Raw genomic sequence first — 19,404 nt, 5'->3', positions numbered from 1 at the left:
TAGAGAAGGTGTTAAGAATTAATAAAAAAGCATAAGTATGTGGCCATTGCTTAGCAACTGGAAGCCCTCTTACGGGTAGAAATGCTTTAAAGTTTTGGCTGGATATATTGCAGTTGGGAATACAACACTGGACGTTAACATCTCACAACTCTGCCAGGAGAACCTCAACAGGACAAGGGAGTTGCAAAAATGCAGGCTTTCTAAGGAACAAGTTACAGTCCAAATAACCAGGGAATTGGGACAGAAAGAATGTCTGGAGTTAAGAGAACAGGTTCACTGTTTAAAAAGTGGAGCCGAAACTTTGCTTAGAAGTGTCATTTGGAAAATCTGGACTGGATATCAGAATGCAAACCACTAAGGGAAAGCATTATTGTGACAGAAGAATTTAAACCATGTTTTTTGGTGTAGAGATCGGGAACCTTCATGTGACAATCATCTGGGTTATCTGATGAAACATCCACAGACACTAACTTGGGTTGAGAGTGGAGTGCGTGTATTTGACCACAGTCATCTTGTGTGCTTAAAGGGACTTTGTGTTAATGAGACCATTGTTGCTTAAGATGTAGTTTGTAATCCATGTTAATGTTAAAGCCTATGTGTAATTGCTAAGCTAATGGGGGAGTAAAGTAATATAAATCCAATTTATAAATGTTTAATCAATGTTTTATTGTGCGGTTAAAACTAATTAGCAATCCCGTGACTCTGTTCCTCCACATTCTATTAAAAAAGTAAAAGTTATGGTCTTTTGAGCCAAGGTTCCATTCAGGGATCTTCCAATCCAGTTATAACACCAATTGGGATCGTAACAGATAGATATTGTAAATTGTTTCAGTTTTCCAAATTTGAATAGTAACGTTCATTTTGTTTGGCCAAAAGCCGTGGAATCTTGCGGCTTTATTCCTTTAGCAAGTGCTTGGGATCTCAAACTTGGTCTACTTTAAACAAAAAGATAGCACACCCTAACTGGAATATACAAAAAACCCAGGTGCCTGGTTCAGGATCATAACAAGAGACTGCATATTGTCTCCTCCACTCACGGCAGCTAAAACAGATTAACTGTCCATTTATCTTATTAAATACCATGACTAAATGAGATGTATCCAAATATACTGAGGGAAATGAGAGTGGAAATTGCAGACGCCCTGGCTATAATTTGCAAAATGTTATACCTTCTTCAAAAAAATATGTAAAAATAAAGACTAGTAACTTCAGGCCAGTCAGTTTAACGTTGGTTGTGGGGAAACTTCCAGAAACAAGAATTCAGGACAAAATTAATAATCACATGAGCAAATTTGGGTTAATTAAGGAAAGGTAGCATGGATTTGTTGAGGAAAAATTGTGTTTTACTTTCTGGAGTTTAAAAAAAATAAATTTAGAGTACTTTTCAAATTAAGGGGCAATTTAGCGTGGCCAATCCACCTACACTGCACATCTTTGGGTTGAGTGGGCAAAACCCACGCAAACACGGGGAGAATGTGCTAACTCCACACAGACAGTGACCCAAAGCCAGGATCGAACCTGGGACTTCGGCACTATGAGGCCGCAGTGCTAACCACTGCGCCGCCGTGCTGCCTGGAGTTTTTTTGAAGAGATAACAGAGAAGGTTGTTGAGGGCACTGCTGTTAATGTGGTATACATGGACTTTCAAAAGGCATTTGATACAGTACCACACAACAGACCAGTGAGCAAAGTTATAGCTCATGGAATAAAAAGGGACAACAGGAATGAAATGAAAATTGCTTCTTGTCGGTTTCAAATGAAAAGCCCCTAGTCGTCATATTCCGGCGCCTGTTCGGGGAGGCTTGTACGGGAATTGAACCATGCTGTTGGCCTGCCTTGGTCTGCTTTCAAAGCCAGCGATTTAGCCCTATGCTAAACCGGCCCCTGTTCCAACATGGATATGGAATTGGCTGACTGGCAATAAACAAAATAGTGTTAATGGAGGTTTTTCAGGCTGGAGGAGGTTTTGTAGTGGAGTTCCTCCAGGGGTCAGTGTTGAGGCTATTATATATTAATGACCGAGACCTTGGTGTACAGAGCACAATTTCAAAATTTGCAGAAGATATAAAATTTGGAAGCTTTGTCAACTGTGAGGAGAATAGTGTAGAACTTCAAAAGGATATAGAGAAGTTGATGGAATGGGCAGCAAGTGGCAGATGAAGTTCAATGTGGAGAAATGTGAAGTGATTCATTTTGATGCGAAGAACATGGAGAGACAAAATGAAATAAAAGATACAATTCTAAAGAGGGCACAAGAGCAGAGATCTTTTCTGCATATATGCATAAATCATTGAAGGTGGGAGGATGAGTTGAGGAAGCAGTTAATAAAACATACTTTATTAGTAGGCGCACAGAGTAAAAGAGCAAAGAGGTTATGTTGAACTAGTATAAGACAGCAATTCAACCTCAGTTGGAGTATTGCAATTCATAATGGGCACTTCACTTTAGGAAGGATGTTAAGGCATTGAGAGAGTGCAGGAAAGATTCACAAGAATGTTTCCAAAGATGAGGAACTTTAGTTGTGAAGATAGGTTGGAAAAGTTGGGACTACCTTCCTTGGAGAAGAGGAGGCTGAAAGGAGATTTGTAGAGGTATTCAAAATCATGAGTCCGGACAGAGTAGAAAGGAAGAAACTGTTCTTATTCATGAAAAGATGAAGAACGAGAGGGCACAGATTTAAAATATTTGGCACAAGAAGCAAACGCAACATGAAGAAGCACTTTTAAACACAGCAAGTGGTCAAGGTCTGGAATGCACTGTCTGAGAGTGTGGCAAAGACAGGTTCAATCAAAGCATTCAAAAGGGAATGAGATTGTTAATTAAAAGGAAGAATGTGCAGGGTTACGGGAAGAAATTGGAGGAATGCCACTTGAGTGAATTGCTCATCCAGGGAGCCTGTGCAGACACGATGGGTCAAATGGCCTCCTTCCCTGCTGTAACAATGCTATGATTAGGTGATCTTGTTTGCTGTATGTGGGGGTTTTGCTGTGGCTAGATCAACTGGTATATTTGCTTACATATTATTGACTAGGGGCAGCACAGTGACGCGGTGGTTGGCACTGCTGCCTCACTTCACTGAGGACCCGTGTTCGATCCCGGCCACGGGTCACTTTCTGTGTGGAGTTTGCACATTCTTCCCGTGTCTGCATGGCTCTCACCCCCACAATCCAAAGATTTGCAGGGTAGGTGGATTGGCCACGCTAAATTGCCCCTTAATTGGAAATGTTTTAAACAAATCATCAGAGACCCATTGTGTGGACAATGGAAAACAGATACTATGGTCACCGGACTAAAAACAGGTTGTGATAACGAACGCATGTTTTGCAAGAAGCTTATGTCTGTCAGACAAGGAGAGCCAGGGAATAAATCCAGACCAGCAAAGGAAGAACCCTGAATGAAATCCACTAGTAGGCAGAGAATTGGGATATCCTTTTCCAAATGATTTGAAGAACCAAACCAGACCTTTGCTACAAGCTTTGAATATAGCTCGCCTGGTGTGAAGCCAGAAACATGTACAGCAAGCAGTAAGCCACTGTGAACTCCACATCAGTGTGGTAATACCAGGTATTGCGGTACCAGAGAGAAGAATAACCATTGGCTAGACCGCGGGGTCTACCATTGGGCAATGTACATAGCCCCGCCCTGAGAGGCGGGGTATAAGAACCTGTGCCGTACCCAGCAGCCTTCACTTCTGTAACATCGCTGCTGGGTACAGTTCTATCTGATTAAAGCTGAATCGATATGACTCCACGTGGACTCAAGCGTATTGATTGTGCATCAAATTAATCATATAAGTACTTTTGAAGGATCGATCTCCGCATCAAGCCAGCGTGCCTTCAGCTCAGCCCGCACGCAGAAAACTCCGCCGCGATTTTTAAGCATTGGCTGGCATGCTTCCAGAGCTACCTCGAGACGGCTGCCGACACCCCCACGGAAAGGCAGATAATGCACCTCCTACGCTCGCGGGTCGGCCTGGCGATCTACCCCCTGATCAAAGGGGCAGCGAACTATGATAAAGCCATGGAACTGCTGGAAGGACACTACATTCGTCCACTTAATCAGGTCTACACCCGTCACCTGCTGGCAACGAGACGGCAGAGCCCAGATGAGATGCTAGAAGATTTCTACAGGGCGCTGATCGTGCTGGGCCAAAACTGCGGCTGCCCAGCAGTGACGGCGAACGAGCACTCCGAACTTTTAATTCGAGACTCCTTCGTGGCAGGTATGATATCCCCCGATATTCGTCGAAGGCTGCTCGAAATGGAGACGCTGGGCCTCGCTGAGGCCCGGGCCATGGCAGGGTCTATTGACGTGGCGTACAGAAACGCCCTGGCGTATGCCCCCGTGCGCATCCCGCCCCCCTGGGCTGCGTGGTACCCCGCCGCGGCAGCCCCCCCGACTTACCCACCTAACCCCCAGACTTACCCGCTAACTTCGCAGGCCTGCGCGGCAAGGCGCCCCGCTACCGCCGCCGGCCAACACTGCTTCTTCTGCGGCCAGGCGCATCACCCGCGTGCGCGCTGCCCGGCCCGCACCGTCACCTGCAAAGGGTGCGGCAAGAAAGGCCACTATGCCGCGGTCTGCCTCGCCCGCGCGGTGAACGCGGTGTCCAGCGACTACCCTCAGCCATTCCTCCAGCCGCCTGCCGCGCAACCACAGCCGTTCCTCCACGCCCCGACCGTTCCAGGCCCACCGCACTCCCTTTTCCCAGCCCCGCCGGCCCAACGCGCACCGCAGTTTTTGCCCCGCCAGGCAGCGTCGCTGCCACAGCCTTTCTTCTCCACGGCAACCACGCCGGAGGAGTATGCGCAGCCATTTGGTCCCTCGCCGACCCAATCGTCGGGGTCTCCGTCCCTGAACCCCACGGGCGACCCCTGGCCGGCGCCACCCTGGACGGGGCCTCAAGCCCCCAGCGCGGCTGGCTACGCGCTGCCGGGCCAAAACCCCTCGCTGCAGCTGGCCTCCGTCACACTGGAGCAGCATGCGCCGCTAGTTTACTCCTCCCCGCCCAAAACGCCGCAGCTCCAGGCCCCGACCGTCCACCTCTCCCCGCCCCACGCCGTGGCCGCGGTCTTCTGCGCACCCGGAACAACGCAGCACACCCCGCTCCGGGCCCCGACCGGCCAGCGCTCACCGCCCAAAACGCCGCAGCACTCCCCGCTCCAGCGCTCACCTCCACCCCCCTGCCCTAGGGCCACGGCCGACCCACGGGTGCAGTCTTTCTGGCGGGTCCACGTGCGATCCATGGCCGGCGCCATCTTGGATGGGGCCTCAAGCCCCCAGCGCGGCTGGCTACGCGCCGCCCAACCAAAACCCTGTGTTGCAGCTGGCCTCCGCCACGCTGGAGCAATGTGCGCCGCCAGTTTGCTCCTCCCCGCCGCCATCTTCCGAGTCCCCAGACTCCACGTGCGATCCATGGCCGGCGCCACCTTGGATGGGGCCTCAAGCCCCCAGCCCGGATGGCTACGCGCTGCCCAACTAAAACCCGTTGTTGCAGCTGGCCTCCGCCTCGTGGGAGCAGAGTGCACCGCCATTTTGTTTCTCCCCGCCGCCATCCTCGGAGTCCCTGGGCTCCATGTGCGAGCCATGGACGGCATCATCTTGGATGGGGCCTCAAGCCCCCAACACGGCTGACGATGCGCTGCCCGATCTTCACTCCTTGCTGCAGCTGGCCTCCGTCACCCTGGACCAGAGTCGGCACCGAACGCTAGCAAAGGCCACCACAACGATCGGCATCAACGGCCACGTGATGTCATGCCTCATCGACTCCGGGAGCACGGAGAGTTTCGTCCACCCCGACACAGTAAGGCGCTGTTCCCTGGTCACCTACCCCACCCAACAAAGGATCTCCCTGACCTCCGGGTCACACGAGGTGCAGATAAAAGGGTTCTGCCTCGCGAACCTCACCGTCCAAGGCAGGGAATTCCGCAATTTCCGCCTATACGTGCTGCCGCACCTCTGCGCAGCCACCCTTCTGGGACTGGACTTCCAGTGCCACTTACAAAGCCTTACTTTTAAATTCGGCGGCCCTATACCCCCCCTTACTGTTTGCGGCCTCGCGACCCTTAAGGTCAACCCACCTTCCCTGTTTGCGAACCTCACCCCGGATTGCAAACCCGTCGCCACCAGGAGCAGACGGTACAGCGCCCAGGACCGGACCTTCATCAGGTCCGAGGTCCAAAGGCTGATGAAGGAAGGGGTCATCGAAGCGAGCAACAGCCCCTGGAGGGCTCAGTAGTGGTGGTAAAGACCGGGGAGAAGCATAGGATGGTCATAGACTATAGCCAGACCATCAACCGGTTTACGCAACTGGACGCGTACCCCCTCACCCGTATAGCCGACCTGGTGAACAGGATCGCGCAATACAAAGTCTTCTCCACGGTGGATCTCAAGTCTGCCTACCACCAGCTACCCCTCCGTAATAGCGACCGCCAGTACACTGCCTTCGAAGCAGATGGGCGGCTCTACCACTTTTTAAGGGTTCTCTTCGGTGTCACAAACGGGGTCTCGGTCTTCCAGCGTGAGATGGACCGAATGGTTGACCGGTACGGCTTACACGCAACGTTCCCGTATCTTGACAACGACACCATCTGCGGCCATGACCAGCAGGACCACGACACCAACCTCCGTAAATTTCTCCAAACCGCGCACCTCCTGAATCTGACCTACAATAAGGAGACGTGCGTCTTTAGCACCGACCGTCTAGCCATCCTAGGCTACGTAGTGCGAAATGGAGTCATTGGCCCCGACCCCGAACGCATGCGCCCCCTTATGGAGTTCCCACTCCCTCACTGCTCCAAGGCCCTAAAGCGCTGCCTCGGCTTCTTTAGCTACTATGCACAATGGGTCCCTAATTACGCCGACAAGGCTCGATCCCTGATCCAGTCCACAACCTTCCCCCTGTCGACGGAGGCCCGCCATGCCTTCTGCCACATCAAAGCGGACATCGCAAATACCGCGATGCGCGCCATCGACGAGTCCCTCCCCTTCCAGGTCGAGAGCGACGCGTCTGATGTAGCTCTGGCCGCCACCCTCAACCAAGCAGGCAGGCACGTGGCTTTCTTCTCCCGCACTCTTCATGCTTCCGAAATTCGCCACTCCTCGGTCGAAAAGGAGGCCCAGGCCATAGTGGAAGCTGTGCAGCACTAGAGGCATTACCTGGCCGGCAGGAGATTCACTCTCCTCACGGACCAACAGTTGGTGGCCTTCATGTTCTATAATGCACAGCGGGGCAATTTCAAGAACGACAAGATCTTGCGGTGGAGGATCAAACGCTCCACCTTCAATTACGAGATCTTGTATCGTCCCGGGAAGCTGAACAAGCCTCCTGCTGCCCTATCCCGCGGCACTTGTGCCACCGCGCAAGTAGACCGCCTCCGGGCCCTCCACGAGGACCTCTGCCACCCGGGAGTCACCTGGTTCTTCCATCTCGTTAAGTCCCGGAACCTTCCTTACTCCATCGAGGAGGTCAGGACTGTCACCAGGGACTGCCAAATCTGCGCGGAGTGCAAACCGCACTTCTACCGACCAGAGAGGGCGCATCTGATCAAGGCTTCCCGTCCCTTTGAACACCTCAGCATGTACTTCAAAGGCCCCCTCCCCTCCACCGACCGCAACACGTACTTCCTTAACATGACTGATGAGTACTCCCGGTTCCCATTCGCCATCCCCTGCCCGGATATGACCACAACCATCGTCATCAAGGCGCTCCAAACAATTTTTACACTGTTCGGTTTCCCCGCATACATCCACAGTGATAGGGGGTCCTCCTTTATGAGCGACGAGCTGCGCCAGTTCCTGCTTAGCAAAGGCATCGCCTCGAGCAGGACGACCAGCTACAACCCCCGGGGAAACGGGCAGGTAGAAAGGGACAACGGAACGGTCTGGAAGACCGTCCTGCTGGCCCTTCGGTCCAGGAATCTCCCAGTCTCCCGCTGGCAAGAAGTCCTCCCAGTGGCCCTGCACTCCATTCGGTCACTGCTATGTACTACCATGAACCAGACACCTCATGAACGTCTCCTGGTTTTCCGCATGAAGTCCTCCTTGGGGACCTCGCTCCCAACCTGGCTAGCAACACCTGGAACTGTTCTGCTGCGGAAACATGCGAGGGCGCACAAGTCGGACCTGCCGGTCGAAAGGGTCCACCTGTTGCATGCCAATCCCCAGTACGCCTACATAGCATTCCCCGACGGACGCCAAGATACGGTCTCCCTCCGGGACTGCGCCCGCCGGAGCACCACACGCGCCCGAGCCACTGCCACCCCCCCCCCCCCCATACCTGACCGGAGGGTCAGTACTGCCGCCAGAACCCCGACCCGGAGCCGAGCAGGCACCGACGCCCCCTTCAGGCACCCCTTCCTTCTGCCCATCCTTCGACCTTACAGCGCCGACTAGGGGTGACGAAACTGCCTGGGAGGAAGACACCGCGTTCCCGGAGTCACTACTGCCGGGGCCCTCACCAGGATCGCCGCCGAAACTTAGACGCTCCAGTAGGACGACCAGGCCGCCCGATCGTCTGATTGCAGCACCATGAAGAAGAATTAACAACGGAAGAACTTTCTCCGCAACCCCCGATAGCATGGTACCTGCAATACCTGGTCCTACCAGAAAAAGGCGACAGCAATACTGGCCATCACCCCGCTGGCTCTTTTTTTTAACAGGGGGTGAATGTGGTAATACCAGGTATTGCGGTACCAGAGAGAGGAATAACCATTGGCTAGACCTCACAGACTTTTTTTTGAACTCATAAGAAAACCTGCATTTTGTCTGTTTTTAAAAAATAAATTTAGAGTGCCCAATTCAATTTTTTCCAATTAAGGGCCAATTTAGCGTGGCCAATCCACCTAGCCTGCACATCTTTGCGTTGTGGGGGTGAAAGCCACGCAGAAACGGGGAGAATATGCAAACTCTAAACGGACAGTGACCCGGAGGCGGGATCGAACCTAGGACCTCAGCACCATGAGGCACCAGGCTAACCACTGCGCCACTGTGCTGCCCTTTGTCTGTTCTTGAGTCACAGCACTTTCAGAATGTGTTCTAAAATTATACTGGAATCTCTGGGAACTGTTTCTTCAGGGCTATTTCTGCTCTACCAGGTTTGCTGTAGGTTATAATAAAGGATACCGATATCAGATTCTAGTCCCTGAGTTGACTGATAAACTTTGATGCTGCGCACAAGCTAGCAGTATAGCTGAGAAGTGTTGAAACTTTTTCAGTGTGTGTATATTGGATCGAAACCCCTGATTAGGACACGTGATGGCATTTTCAGCTCCCGATTGTCAGATATACAGCACTTTGGCATTAAAATTGAGACTTATTGTGAATGTCACACTGACCAATCACCTTAATGGATTACGGTAGAATGCTGGGGTGTAGATTGATTTGTCATTTATCTAGGACAAAAGTTTGGCACAACATCGTGGGCCGAAGGGTCTGTTCTGTGCTGTATTTTCTATGTTCAAGGGGTAAAACGGATAGTCGAGTTGGAAAACGGGAGAACGTACTACCCTTTCTCCCCAGTCCATAACAGTATTTCATAAAATGTGTAGGGCCTGCACTCCACCTTGAATACCATGGTTAATCTGCAATAATCTGGTGTGGTGAACCTTTAAACGGTTTATAGTTTATGTTGTATATTGGAATGTGGCTTTAATATATTTCAGTGTGCTTTTCATTTTGTTACAACTGATATAGCATAGATCATAATCTGTTCAATCGATTAATGGAACCAACATGAGGTAGGAATAGGGTTTAATAGCTGTAATGATCTATGCTAATAGCACTACCACACTCAGCATCTGCCTATCATTAGAAATAGCTGCACTCTTGTTGGCATATTGGTTTAAGTAAGTGGGTGTTAGATTACAACCTTTTCTGGATGTTGGTTTAGTATGTATGGTGACTGGATTAACAATATGCTCTAAGAGTTTAGTTGACCTAAGAGAGGGTTTCCAGTCTGTGTGGGATTATCAGATTTACAAGTTGTTCCCAATCAGATGGATGACCCTGAAGATTTTGTAAGCATGGTACAATTAGGCTTTTGAACACCTTAATCAGAGTAAAAGGCCTGTGGCCATTGTTGTGCATGATGACAAACCTAAGCAAAACATTCACTTTGACAACAGAAAACTTTCTGCCCTCGGGTGAGAAAGTCCGTGTGCATCTGTTTGCATTTCAACAAGGTATTTATCAGTCCTGCTGTCGGGTGCTAGAGGGAGCTGTTGTTAAGGCACCACTCTATTCAAGTCAGACGTCATTACACGCTGCTACTTTTTGTTTTCTAATTCTCAGAAACTGACGCATTAGACATTATAGGGGATGTTTCCTTTGTGAGATATAAGTAACACAATTATGAACCTTTTTCTCATTCAATATTTGCTGCAGAGTATTTTTTTCATTTACATTGATACATATATGTATATCTTATTTTGTAACTTTTTGTCAAGGGTCAGAATCCTAGGCCAATGCTTGCTCAAGGGTTTCTCTCAGAGATTTGCAACCACACCAACATCAACGACCATGGGCTGGTTCTACAGTTCCTGATTTCAAGTATGCCGTTTTAAATGAAGGTCAAATAATTTCCTGCAGGAAGCAAAAATATCAGGACTGGTGTTTTAATAGATTAATGGCCCTGCTTTCTCGCAGCGTTAAAAAAAATCTTACCGGACAGCAAAAGAAAAAGGTGATGGGCAGGAAAGGAGCAGAGAAAAAGAGTAGTTTGGCTACAGATGCTGTCAGGGCACTTTGATAACTGTTGTCATTTATTTTAATTTGAACCATGTTAAAAGTAACTTTATTTTTAAAAGTAAATAACTATGGTTATTTATTTTAATTTGAAACCATGCTAAAAGTAACTTTATTTTTAAAAGTAATGCTGCGGCTCCGCGATTGTTAGTGGGTGATGTGGCTGCTGTGTTACTGAACAATACAAAGCAGAAAGGTGTCAGGTTGATTCAGCTGATCTCAGCCAGGGCGGGAGGGAAGGTGCTTCATTTGGTCTCAGATACGCCGACTCATCAACTGAGGAGGCTATCTCATTTTGCTTCCTTTACTCATTTTTTTGAGGCACCTACCTTTATTAAGTATATTGTACTCAATGTGGAGGGCAAAAAAGGTGAGTCAAAAGTAGTTTATTTCCTACTCACAGCTAGGAGATACAGCAACTAAGCCACAGTCCAAGTCCCAACTGGAACCACCCTGAGATGCCGGCTCCTTCCGTTACCTCAACCTTCACAACCCTAATTCTAATCCTGACACTAACCCTCACCCCCTTCTTAACCCTCCTCCTAACCCTCACACCCCCTCCCTGATCCTAACCCTAACCGCTTTCAACCCTGACCCTATTCTCACCTTACCTCATCCACTCATATAACACTTTATCCATTAAACACCCTATACAACTCTAGAAGACCTAAACCTAAAATGACATACCCTCATCCAAATCTTAAACCTCATCTTAACCCTAACCCTCACCCTGATCCTAACCTTCACCCTCACCTGTCAACCCTCATCACCCTAACCTTTACCCTAGTCCCTACCTTTCTACTAATCCTAATCCTGACCCTATTTCTAACCCTAACACAAATTCAAACCCCGACTCTGTTCCTAATCCTGTCCTCAACCTGACCCTAATCCTAATTTATCCTCAATACAACTCTAACTTTTAATCATTGCTCTTAATTTTTAACTCTTTTTAACTTTAAAATTAATTCAATTTTCCAAAAGACATAAAAGGTTTTCTCAAGGAGACAAGATGGCATAAAATTCTAGGCGGACAAGAATGTTGAACGTGAGCCAATAAATGTGGCAGGCGCTGGCACTGTTTAACCCCAGGTCAGAAAACAAGAGGAGTTACCTCATCTGCCCGCACCAAAAAAAAACTAACCCTAATGATGTGATTTCATATAAACCTGTTGCACTTTAACCTGGTGTTGTGAGACTTATAACTTGGGGAATTAAAGGGGCAGCACGGTGGCGCAGTGGCTAGTGCTGCTGCCTCACGGCGCCGAGGTCCCAGGTTCGATTCTGGATCACTGTCCGTGTGGAGTTTGCACATTCTCCCCGTGTTTGCATGGGTTTCGCCCCCACAACCCAAAGATGTGCAGAGTAGGTGAATTGGCCACGCTAAATTGTCCATTAATTGGAAAAAAATGAATTGGGTACTCTAAATTAAAAAAATAGAAAAAAAAACTTGGGGAATTAACGAGCCTGCTGTTGGTCTCCGCCCCTCAGCGGGGAGCTCATACTACACGATCGCACAGGGAGATCAATTGGGTCGTGTCGTGGGGGTTATAACAAAGTGATGTGGATATTATGTTAAAATATGTCATTAAAAGAAAATTGTAATGCTGAAGAGATGGGCATACTTCTCTGAAAAATTGCTTCACAAGAGAATAAGGCCTTCTTACTGGGTGTAGAACCATATGCAAAGGGCAGTACAGCAGTTGGGAAAAGCCTGTCAGTCATTCTTTAGTTTCTCTTTTTAATAATGCCAAGGTAATTAATTGCCATTATACAACTTCGAATTTAAAAAAAGCATTAATTATTATAGTGTCACTGAGGTGATGGTAAGTACTGTGTCAACTATCAGTCCCAGTTCACAGTCTTTTCCTATGGGATTGGTTACATCTGTTCCTCAGTTGATCCATGACTATTCAAATACAAATGACACAAAGACAAGCCGTGAAAATACTGAGTACAAATACATGGATCTCACTAGGTAGAAATACTATATTCATCAAGCAGGATTTATCACAGTAAATTTTGTATTCAACAAGAAACGTTCACTCAAGTTTATTTGTGTTTCATTTAACTGAGCCTATGTTCATCTATTTTAGATGAACTATATTTAAAATTTAAGAACATATATCAGCTTAAGGTGAATATTCTTCAGACAGACTGTGCAAAGTCACCTTTTGGATTATCGTTTGAATGCAGAAGCTACAACGGTAGTTTTATGAAGGAAATTGTTCCACCTAATGAACAGTAACTCCTTGAAAAATATTTCTGTTGGCTTCAGCAAAATCTCCTTCAGTTTTTTAAACCACATACACCTTTTGGGATGGGTGGAAATGTAACTATTCACTACAATGTGACTTACACATATGGACTGATTTCTCACTCATAAACATTAAACGTAAGGTGTTTCTCTAGATTGTTGGATTGCATAGCATACAGTATACACAGGAAGGAACACAGGAACATAAGTTGTTTCAAGTTAAAGGATGGCTGTGCTTCTTCAGTGCTTTATCATTGTCAGTCTTTATTGAACTGCCCTAAGCTATCTGCTTCAGAGAGACAGCTTCATGGCAGTCACATGATTACAGAAAGCTGGACGTGACATTAGACTAATTAAAGTTCAAACACCCCCCTTTTGATATCAAACAAAAGGTTCAAACATCCTCCTTTTCCAAGTGAACAGAAGCCACCTTTGTATGCATGATCATGTGTGACTGTGTGTTACTCAAGTTACCCCAATACATCCACTGTTTTCATGCTTTAACAACTGTTTGTTCTACTAATCAGCCTCTACTCCTGCAATGCATATGTTGCCTTTAAGTAGTGCAGATCTCTTAATGATACACATGCTCATTGACTGTTCATCTTTCCTTGTCCGGAGTATGTTGTACCTGTGGCACTTGTCATGGTAACTATTGTTGTTCCATTGTGGTTGTTGGGGACATGTGGACCCCTGGGATTGATGGAAGTTCTGTATTCGGTGCAGCTGGTGAGATCCCTTCTTCCTGACTGGCCGATTGCGGTGAAGGAAGTGCTTTGCTAACAAAACAAGCCTATACAGATGGTCGCTGGAGAAATTCCACCAGGCGAGTCTGATGAAGAACTAAACACTATACAATAGGTTTAGTTCAGTAAATTCAAAAGCGATACATTATTTGTGACTGTTAACAATGAGGACCGCAGAAGAATAATATCAAACAAACAAGAAGTGTCACAGTAAGACGTCTTACTCAGGTTAAAATCCAACAAATTTATTTGGAATCACTGGCTTTCAGAGCTCAGCTTCTTCATCAGTTGAGTGAAGAGGTAGGTTACACAAACACAGCATATAAAGACAAAGCCAATGATGCAAGATGATACTGTGAATATGAGTCTTTACAGGTAATTAAGTCTTTACAGGTCCAGATGGTGCGACTGGAGAGAGGGATAATCACAGGTTAAAGAGCTGTGAATTGTCTCAAGCCAGGACAATTGGTAGGATTGCTTAAGCCCAGGCGAGATGGTGGGGGTTAATTGAAGTGTCAGATAGACACTGGTGCATCATGCAACATAATTTACAGGCTCCAATTTGTGTTTGCATTTCAGTAGTTTTTTGCAGATTGAAACATTTGTGTGTACCTTTATGAGCGGTGTCTTCTCTGCTACATTTCCAGGATTCAAAAATCTGATTAATCTCCATTTCCTGACACCCATGTTTCAAGTTTAAGAACAACTGTGCTTCTTCAGTGCTTTATCATCATGTCTTTCTTGAACTTACGATGCCTGCCTCCAGAGAAACAGCCTATGGCATAGCCACATAACTATAGAAAGCCAGATGTGATATCAGACTGTCACAAACAGCAGTAATCCCTTCAAACCTTTTTGTCATTCAGTTAGATAACAGTTGTTCTTTAGCCTATTCCCATTTAACTGCTCTTGTTCCACATTCCTTAATATCTTTGAACATAACTGCTTATTACAGTTGTAAACAATCAATCTCAGTATTGAAAATGTCAATTAACCTAATATCCATAGCCCTTTTGAGGAAAGAGTTCCAGATTTCCTCTACCCCATACGTGATAAAATGTTTCTTGATTTTGATTATGCCATCTGGGTCTGAATTCCTACACTAGAGTAAAAGGTTTCTCTCTATCCACCCTAATAATTCCCTCTACCATTTTGTGCAGCTTAATGTTATCATCCCTTGAGGACATATAAACAAAGTTCCCTCCAACTGTGTGGCTGTGCTAAACTAAGGGGAAACCTATGACTTGCCTATTCTTACTGACCTAGAATCACCTCTATTAATCATCAGTCTTTTTTCTAAAGGTGTGAAAATATCTGCAGCTACAGGAATTAGATAGATTTTTAGACACTAAAGGCGTCAAAGGAAGAGCGTCAAAGATGTCAAATAAGAGAGTTTGGTGGCGGAGCAGGTTCAATGAGCCGAATATCCTACCCTGCTCCTATTTTCTATGTTACTTGAAGTATAATTTCTGTAAATTTTGCTGAGCTAGGGCTGGAAAGGGGAAATGATTTTAGGTACTTACAGGTGCGGGACATTGTATGCAGACAGGTCCCATCCTTCCCACGCCTCCCGCCAGTAGGGATCCAGGACAGAATAGTCTCTAGAGGAGAGGGTAGAGTCTCGGATATTTACACGGTGCTCATGAAGGGGGAAGAGTCCCAGACGGAGGAACTGAAACTCAAATGGGAGGAGGAGCTCAGCGGGGAGATGGAGGATGCACAAGCCCTGAGTACGGTAAACTCAACCGCAACATGTGCCAGGCTCAGCCTGATTCAGTTTAAGGTCGTTCACCGGGCCACATGATGGTGGCTTGGATGAGCAAATTCTTTGGGGTAGAGGACGAGTGCGCTAGATGCGTGGGAGGACCAGCGAACCACGTTCACATGTTTTGGGCATGCCCTAAGCTTAGGGGGTACTGGGAGGGATTTGCGGGGGTCATGTCCTGGGTGCTGAAAACATGGGTGGTGATGAGTCCAGAGGTGGCAATTTTCGGGGTTTCGGAAGACCCGGGAGTCCAGGGGGAGAAAGAGGCCGATGTTCTGGCCTTTGCTTCCCTGATAGCCCGGCGGCGAATACTGCTGGCATGGAGGGACTCAAAACCCCCAAAGACCGAACTATGGCTTTCGGACATGTCAAGTTTTCTGGGTATGGAAAAAAATCAAGTTCGCCTTGAGGGGATCTGTATTGGGGTTCGCCAGAAGGTGGCAACCATTCATCGACTTCTTCGCGGGAGAGTGAACGTTAGCAAGGGGGGGGGGGAGATTAGAGTAGAGTAGGAGGGATAAATAGGCGGGTAGTGTCAATGGGAAAGGAGCGGGTATGTGCATTATGGTTTGGTGTTGGCTTTCCGTTGATGTTTGCATATTTCTGTAATCTGTAACTGTTTACAGTGCCAAAATATACCTCAATAAAATGGTTTGTTTAAAAAAAAAAAATTTTTGCTGAGCTCGAACAATCACTGTAATTAAACTTACGACACAGTTCTGCTCACCACTGCTGTTTCTTGCCACACTGTCTTTCCCAAGACCCCTACAAAAAATAAATTGCATGTGTCCTATCATGGAAATTCTAACCACGTGCAGAACCCATGAAAGCTCTACAAGCGTGTAAAAGCACTGCTACAATGTGTTGGTGTAAATGTGCCTTGGTGCCAGCACTGTGGAAATTCATAGCTGCAGTTATTTTTACAGCTATAGAAAAGGGATGATGATTAATAGAGGTGGTTCCAGGTCAGTATTTAACAAATGATGAATGTCAGTTAGCATATCTCTTCTGAGATTAAGCTAATGCATACTCTACTCTGCCAATGTCACTTAGTTAATATTTGCCTGTAAATCCTCTGCACTGGATAAGCTCATTTTCTCTTTCCTCTGTTCACCCACTGGTTCTGTTAAAGCACTAGTAATCAATGCTGTCCCTATAAGATAAGACATTACTGAGCTAAGGCAGCAGAAAGGCTAGTTGTGTTCCAGTGTATTTTCAGTAGCTAACTGTGTATCTGGAATACAAGGAAATTCAATGCAGAAAATGTTAGGTTGACTTAATTCTTCAAGTCCAACAGAAACTGCAAATTCCAAGCTCCCTGGGGGCTTTAAAAAAAAAATCTTATACACTGACACTTACTGCAAATGTTTTGTGGAATTCAAATTACACCTCATCACAAGGAATTCTACAAATGGATTTCCATTTTGCCAGGTGCACAGAAGTAAGCCTCATTATCAAAGCATCAGAGCAGGACATACGTAAATGACAGAGGATTCAAGGTAAGTCTCTTTTTTTTTAAGGACAGAATTTTGGAGAGCAACCAGAAAATCTCAATCCTGCTCCTTGTGCTGCAAAGAGCAATGACGTTATATAGGGCTGGCATGCACCAGGGACACATCGGGATAGGTTAATGAGCTAAACCCAGGTATACAGACAGGTTCAAGTTACTGCTGGCCTTTGGGTGCATTCTGACTGCCTGGTGTCCCAGGAACCGGGAAGACAGGAAAGCTGACCCTGTTCCATGTTGGAAGATCTGGAATTCCAGCATTTTTTTCATCTTCATCGTTACTGACCTCGGCATCATTGTGGAGTATTTGGGCTCATTTATTCTCTTTATGTGGAGTGTTTTAATTCACCGTTAAATTTAATCTTTCAACATATGCATTTTGTAGGTCTGAGTTATTTCATCAGATTCAACTGACCAGTCTGTTATTTTCACTAAATTTGGCCAGTTTGCATTTAACATTTAAGCCCAACAATACTTCCCAGAACACCACAATTTTCTTGTCTCGCATGCAGACAGAACTCCTCACTACCTGCTGTTTCCTCCCCTTGAAGTAATACCTTATCCATGAATCTCAACCGTTTTCACATAAAATTGTAGTCTTTCGTGCAGAACTATGGAATTCAAGGTATACCCCAGCATAATCATTTTCAAAAGTCAAGAAGGTGAGCCATCATCTTCTGAATTCATGTTGTCTTTTTTTTGTTGGTGATTATTGCAACGTTCTTGGAACTTTTCTAAACCTCTTCCTCTTGTTTGTTTGACTTCTATGCTCAACTTTCATAGTTGACTTCATTTTTTTTTAATGTTAAGAGCATCTCCATCACTTTGATATCTTAGCAAGTTTCCAATAACATGTTCAAGATCACAAATCGAGTCATTATATGTATGTGAAACTAATCAGAATTAATTTTATGCTTTTAAAAATGACCATTTTTGGGGGAGTTAGGTAGGTTACAAAGGTCAAACTATTTGCATATCACCGAGTGGAGAATTTAAAAAAAAAATTTAAAAATAAATTTTGAGTACTGTTTTTGAAAATTCACTACTATTCTTAGAAGTCCTCCTATACCAAAAAGGGCCGACATTCTAAATGGTGACCAGGGATTTTCACTCTCCGACTCCGATGCAAGCTCAGTGGGTGCTATTCAGGTCAAACTATGTTTTCAAGTTATCCCCCGGTATAACCCATACCTTCACCGAAGATTTCATCTACTTACCACTTAGTAGCATCGATCCTGTTAAGTAAGTAAAGTAGACTTTGGAATAACCACTATTTCAGGTTAAATTAAGTTATGTTATTATTATATTTTTTCTTTTAAAAGCTGCAAATACTTTATTTACAGAAAGGTAAAAAGATCTTGCTTCGGGATCCTTCTGGTTGGTTGAAGGGACCTTCAGGCCCAACTTGACAAACAATCTTCTTTAAAGTCTGGCCTTCTTTAGATGTATTCGCTGGTTAGCTCAGTTGCTGTGTCCTATCTTTCCCACATACCGGTAGCTATGAGAGCTGATTCTGCTGGCTGCCTCTGAACTGACTCTGAGCTGACTCTGCCTACTCTTTAAATTCTAGTCTTCCTTAGATGAATTAGCTGTTTTAGCTCGGCTGCTTTGCACTGTCTCTTTCCCATGGCCGAGCTGACTGTAATCTGACTCTGAACTGCTTCTTCCTTCTCTGCTTCTCTCTCTCTCTCTCCCTCTGAGTTCTGGTTCTGGCTGCTATCCCCTTTCTTCGGGTATATATATTTTTCTAACAGTTATCTAGTTTTTATGACTTTATTGTAAAGTAACATTTTTCACTTTGATTGTAAAAAGTATCTTTGATCTAAACTTTCTAATCCAACTAAGTATTCATTTTGACATGACTTCATCTCATTGATCTGATTACATTGTTTCCTTTGTGATGTTCAAAATGCTTTGACTTCAAGAGGTGTTACTTTTGATTTGGTTTCTACCATTTCTGTAGTTTTATTTTCCAATTGTGTCCTCAGCTCATAATTTTGACTTTGATTTTGGCTTTGAATTATGTTTCTCGTAGACTGATAGTCTCCAGTTTTCTGTAATTTACCTGATATTAGCAAAATTTCACACCTAGCATTATCACCAAATTCAACTGAACCTCATCCTTTCAGCTGCTAACTAAGATAGTTACTTTCAATGAAGGTGTGAGCCATTGTTTTTGGCTTCATTCAAAATCCTGTTTGTCTTGTTTGCTAAGCCTGCTTGACCAAGGTTATCTGCATTTTACAATCCTCTTATGGCAGCTGCTGTTAACCCTTTGTGGGATCTTGCCCTGTATTCTCTCATGTTTCTCTCAGACCAGATATTGCCAGACTTCCATGTTTCGAATGACACATCTTTCCATATTGTCAATAACAGTACCCAAATTTTT

At 45.9% G+C, this 19,404-nt stretch overlaps 1 protein-coding gene across 4 annotated transcripts in view; it reads left to right on the top strand.

Annotated features, from left to right (window-relative positions):
- The window catches only part of LOC140388010 (GRAM domain-containing protein 4-like), a 286,335-nt gene that overhangs the window by 19,919 nt on the left and 247,012 nt on the right, over window positions 1-19,404 (top strand). The window contains exon 1 of one of the 4 annotated variants that reach the window (XM_072471471.1): window positions 16,899-17,007. The exons of the other annotated variants lie outside the window; for them this stretch is intronic. Within the exon in view, the coding sequence (XP_072327572.1) occupies window positions 16,991-17,007 (17 nt within the window). The 5' untranslated portion in view covers window positions 16,899-16,990. Of the gene's footprint in view, window positions 1-16,898; window positions 17,008-19,404 lie in introns of those variants that run through there. 4 annotated transcript variants of the gene reach the window in all.

Source organism: Scyliorhinus torazame, chromosome 13 (assembly GCF_047496885.1).
Source record: "Scyliorhinus torazame isolate Kashiwa2021f chromosome 13, sScyTor2.1, whole genome shotgun sequence".
In the NCBI taxonomy this organism is placed as follows: Eukaryota; Metazoa; Chordata; class Chondrichthyes; order Carcharhiniformes; family Scyliorhinidae; genus Scyliorhinus; species Scyliorhinus torazame.
The sequence above is the reverse complement of the archived record's forward strand: the minus strand, read 5'-3'. Positions and strand labels throughout refer to the sequence as shown.